Source organism: Argopecten irradians, chromosome 16, assembly GCF_041381155.1.
Source record: "Argopecten irradians isolate NY chromosome 16, Ai_NY, whole genome shotgun sequence".
Lineage (NCBI taxonomy): Eukaryota > Metazoa > Mollusca > Bivalvia > Pectinida > Pectinidae > Argopecten > Argopecten irradians.
The window spans coordinates 16,630,413-16,636,160 of NC_091149.1; the positions used below are offsets into that span (position 1 = coordinate 16,630,413).

At 34.7% G+C, this 5,748-nt stretch overlaps 1 protein-coding gene across 1 annotated transcript; it reads left to right on the forward strand.

Moving 5' to 3' along the window:
- The first annotated feature begins 363 nt into the window (after positions 1–363).
- LOC138310970 (beta-1,3-galactosyltransferase brn-like) lies at positions 364–5,239 on the forward strand. The gene is made up of 2 exons (XM_069252346.1): positions 364–417; positions 4,096–5,239. The coding sequence occupies exons 1-2, from the start codon at positions 404–406 to the stop codon at positions 5,237–5,239; spliced, it is 1,158 nt and encodes a 385-aa protein (XP_069108447.1). The 5' UTR covers positions 364–403.
- Positions 5,240–5,748: the final 509 nt, after the last annotated feature.

Here is a 5,748-nt window from a genome sequence, read left to right on the forward strand (position 1 = left end):
ATGTTTATTCAATTATTTTACACTAAAATATTGAACTTTTTTGTCGTCGCGGATGAATAATTCTACCTTACGTGAAGCGTCAACATTCGCTGTTTAAATGAGTAAGCTCCTCCCACTTTTGACCGACTTTTATTGAATAATTACGTCACTTTCAAATGACGATTTTATTGCATAAAATATAAATAAAAAGTCGTGTGAGTGTAAATATAGGGATTGGATTTCGCTTTTATGTTAACCATGCTTGTATGGAGCAATTCCTCTAAGAATATATTCAATATGGGGCGCTAACGCGCCCCATAGAATATATTCTTAGAGGAATTGCTCCATACAAGCATGGTTAACATAAAAACGAAATCCAATCCCTATTAACACGATGGGCACAGCTTGACTGAATGACGAATCTATGTATGCAAAAAGGTATGTTAAACACATGTTTGTATTCTCTTTCATCGTGATGATCCGACCGCAGCTTTTATCATTTATGGCGAGATGTAAATTAAACGGCATAATTAATTTCATTTTGTTATTGTTTGATACCAGTAATATAAACGTTGTTGAATTTGTTAGTTGTATTTTGTGAAACAAGTTATATAACTTATACAAATCACTTTCAATGGTCCGGATGAAAGCGCGCAAGGGGTTCTAGAGTGGGAGGAAACCGGAGTGCCCGAAGGAAAACCAATGTGATCGGGTAGGTGACCCCCGACCTTTTCACGTCCGTGTCGGGGATCGAACCCCAGCCTGCTAGATGAAAAGCGAGTGGCTGAACCACTACACCATCCGATCACCCTAAATGATGTTGATGCGGAGTATGTGCAGTGATTTATTTTGTAGTATTTGAGATTGGGGTGTTAAGCATGACGTTGTCTATGTAACATAAGTATCTTTATTATGGAGGATTGTATTCCATCTACATCTACATCGGAACATCTATGAGCAGTGATAGAGTGATATTTCTAATTTGTAACTATAAATATAATATATTCAGATAATATAGTATGTATGTAGGTAGTTAGAATTGAGGTGTTTAGCATTACATTGTGTATGAAATATGACTATATCTAGTGTGGAAGCTTTGTACTAAAGCCCATTGTATGATCGTGTAGCCGATTCTGATTATGTACAGTATGCATGTTTATAATGAACACGATTATAACGAATTCATGGCTATAATGTAGTGATCTTTATTCTCCGTCAAGGTTCATATAAGACACCTGTAATAATTGTATAACGAAGTGATTTTGTTGATCCCACGACATTCACTGTTACACAATAGTAGTGACCGATGAGAAGCTTAGCGCCGCTCAGCGTTAAGGGAGTGGGACGACTGGTTCGCCCGTTGTCAGTATTATGTGACCGGATGGGGTGTGTTGATTGGTGTCTTTGGCGGCATGCTTCAGTGATATAGCACTATAAAAAGGGCAAGATTTCCACTATACAAGAAAACACAACACGAATATATGCTGTCTCCCAAAACATGCACCGTGCACTTTATACACGCAACACACAACACACATGGGAGGCCGTCTTACACGACCCTGGCTGTTATTATGATGTTAACTAATTAAACAAACAAACAAACCATTCTTTAGCGGTCCTTCTGTAACTAAATTACAGCTACTAGAAAGCTTATTTCTTCACAAATTATCAAAATAGTATTCCTGGTAACGGTCCACACTTAACAACGAAATCCCAACCAAGAGAGAGGTAGCATTATCAATGGAACAGTCGTTCGACAGATATTTCCGTTTAAACAAGTATGTATAAAACTGCATGCTGCAATAATCGTAGATAGATCAACTATTTGAATGTGTATACTCTCAATGCTACCCATAATAAATAGTAACGTAAATTAAGTGTCATTTATTTCCGCTACACTTCACTGAACTCGGTGGGTAATATAATATCTAAATACATTTACAGGGGTAAGTCATGCATGTCCAACATAACGCTCACCTGTGTTTGGTGTGGTTTATTACATTGTCATCCTGTTAACAGTCAGGGTTATTTAAAGTGTTTTAATACAGACGTTTTTGAGTGATATTTACCGGGATCGTTACAAAGTCAACAGGGCGCCTTTGTGAGCAATATATTGCAGTGTTTGGCGGCCTCCCATTTATGTGTTTTGAGAGGCTACGGTATATTCCTGTTGTGTCTCCTTGCAATATTGGAACTCTCGCCTCGCTAAAGTATGCCGCCGAAGACATAACAACATCGTAATTGATATCATTTTTTATTTTTCCTGACCTTGCCTGGGGGCGTGATAAGGAAATCACAACCAAACTCTTGAATGCTATACATACATCAGTATATAAATATAAGGTTTCCCTTCATTCAATGTACATGTAATATGTTTATTTATTGATAATTCAAGTCGTTTAGAGTCGCTACACGACTGCTGTATGTTAGTGTTGTGCTATATCTCTTTGTTGAAATTGTTGTCCTTATATAGTGCTACCTCACTGAAAGATACCGCCAAAGAAGGACAATGCTTGGCTTAAGTTGGGCTAGCGTATTTGGTTAAGGGCAACAATAACTTGGTTTTGTTAGGGGATTATCAGCTGGGAAGTTAAGACTGGTCTTAAATATAATTCTATATGACGCTTAGTCTGATGATAGATGACTAGTGTTTTTCGTAGTGTGTCTGTGTGATCATTGTGGAATTTTTGCTAAAGGTTGTATTTCAACATCCGCCCACGCTCCGATTTTGTTTAAAGTTTGCAGTGTTAAAGGTCTAGTTATATTACTACTTTATATGTCCTTTTTATCTATTTAATAATTTTTAAAGGCATAAAGGGCCTAAAATGATGCTTTCTAAGAAGACTTTGGGTTTGTTGCAAGATGACCCCTTGTGTCCAGCTTTTGAACATATTTCTTTTTATTTATTTTGTTCATTCTTTATCTTATACCCATTTATAATGATATTTAGTAATCATTTTGACTACAGATTGATTTTTCAACAACATATATACTATAAAAAAATTATTCTTGCAATTTCCTTTAAAGTACAATATAACCTAACAACCTAACTTCTTGGGTGAAACAAATAGGTTTTTTAATATGAGAAATCAAAGAATTATTTGAAAGAAATGTATTTCCGTCAGCACTCAAACTCAAAATATAAAAATTAAGATTATCCTTCCCTATTATGTAGATAAAAAAACCTCTGAAATTGAATTAAAAATGATCAGAGCAAAACAGAATTACATTTGATTTTCAAATAAAATAGCCAATGTTTAGACTAACTTGGATACCAACACCACAAAGGCTACAATATCGATTTTTACCAATCAGGAAGCCTTTACTTCGTTACCAAGGCAACTAAGTATTTCAAAACTTCGGCAAACGACATAACCAATATATATATTAATTTTCAGTCATATGTAAACATATCTAAGTTTGCAACCAATCATAGTCGACAATTTTGTTCCCACGGCAATCAATCTCTTTGAAAGTGATAGCATATTATTCAGCATACCTCGTAGTCCCAATACACTAATTTTCACTTACTTGGGACATTATGTAAATTTATGACAATCAGATGCCTCCGTTTTGTTAACATAATATTTAGCTTATAAAATTATGGTGTGTCCACAATTTTACCCTGTATTAAAAATATTTTCATGACATTTTCTCTCTATATGTAAATTAGTTTCAAAATTAAAATCCGGTAAAAAAGTTTTCGGTGATTTAAAAATAGAGAGTGCATGTAGCAACATAGCATTTCTTTGTTAGCTATCCTTTGCTATACATTCCCAGTTTAAGATTCCAGAGTCTAATATAAGCGAAAATTAGTGTATTAAATATAATACATTAATTTTCACTAATATTAGACTCTGGAATCTACATGACCTTAGTTGTCGATGGGCCGTAAAATAAACATTGTAGGCCTTTTTAAAATCACAAAAGGAAAAAGCAGTGTCATTTTAAATGGAAAACTATGAATACTTTAGATATGCAAAGTTTAAAGAAAATTTGGTTGTGGGCAGCTTTTATGGGATTTTTAACATTAGCTTGAACACCACCTTAGTTTTCTTATCATTAACAATTTTAAGACTTAATAAACTCAAGTTAATAAACTTTTTTTTATTATAGGGTTGACACTCCCATATCGAGGCGTATCGATGACAGCGGAAAAGACCAATGTCATTCAACAAAGAACAACTTCCATACGACCAAAATGAATCTACACCGTTACACATATGTGATAAGAAGAAAATTGCTACTTGCGTTCATCTTGATTTGTTTGATTAAAACATTTGCTGTTTTGTTGTATGATGAACATGACACATCAAAAACGTATCTGCCATACTCGAAGTACACGTATCCTTTAGAAATGGATTTCACATCGAATTACGAAGCAATTGGACTGCAAGAACAACTTGCAATTGAAATTATAAATCCTCACCCGTTCTCATATATACATTTAAAACAGAAATGTCATTTTAAAGAAGAACGGAAAACGTCACTTCTTATTTTAGTGAAATCTAGTGCAAGTAATTACCATCTGCGTCAAGCTATTCGAGGAACATGGGGGAAGCTTTCAAAGATGGATAACATTGAAATTGTGTTTCTGCTTGCATATCACATTGACCTGCAGTTAGACATCGATAAGGAAGCATTATTACACGGTGACATTTTACAGGAAAGTTTTCTGGACACATACTTAAACAATACCTACAAAATCATTATGGGCTTCAATTGGGCCGTTGAACACTGTGACAGAGCAACTCATCTTGTTTTCGTGGACGATGATCATTATTTACATATTCCAAATCTACTGAGTTATATCGACAATGAGGGCATTTCTAGTACGGATAGCATTATGGTAGGGAATGTGATCATTAATGGTGTACCGTATAGGGATAAAACATCAAAATGGTATCTTTCATTTGATCAATATCCTTTTGACAGAACACCGCCATATTTGGCAGGAGCTGCCATCTTGTTGACTCGCGAAACTGCAAGGAAAATGGTATTTGTGTTTCCTTATATCACATACATGGGTATAGATGATGTTTGGTTGGGGATTGCAGCACTTAAAATGGATATAAAATTACGTCACGAACCAAGTTTAATTCTGCCGTTCTATCTCATGTACACTGCTCCATCACAAATTCTTTATGGTGAATTTAAACATTTAAAGGAATTCCAAATAGTTCATAACTGGCTTCAGCATGTATCTTCTGTAAAAATGTGCGCATTTAACTGGAAGTGTCAGTTTGCATTTTTAGTTTAATAAGTTTAATAATATCCGATTAATATACATATCCTTATACTATGAAAAGGACTGAGAATAAGGATATGCAGTTTAATCAGATTGCGTTGAAACATTAGCAGGGTCATACTCCATAATTTTGGTCCACAGGCACAATAAAATCATTGCTTTGACAATTTGTTGTTTTTTATATTTAAAAGGTTGTGAAAAACAGCTATATAGAAAGACAAAAACGAATTTACAATATGTGTAGTTATGTGTTTTATTTTCATCGGCATCAATATGATTAAAATATATATCCTTATTATTACTACGTTTAAAAACAGTGGGATTGTGGGATAGTTCGTTTGATAATATTAACGCCCTATTAACAGGGTCATGTAGGGACGGCCTCCTTCGGAGTTCGATTAATTAACTTCCTATTAAAAGGCACGGTCATATAAGGATGGCGTCCCATGTATGCGGTGTGTTGTGTGTATGACGTTATAAGGATCTTTATTTCAATCAAATTGCATTGGCATATTCTTCAA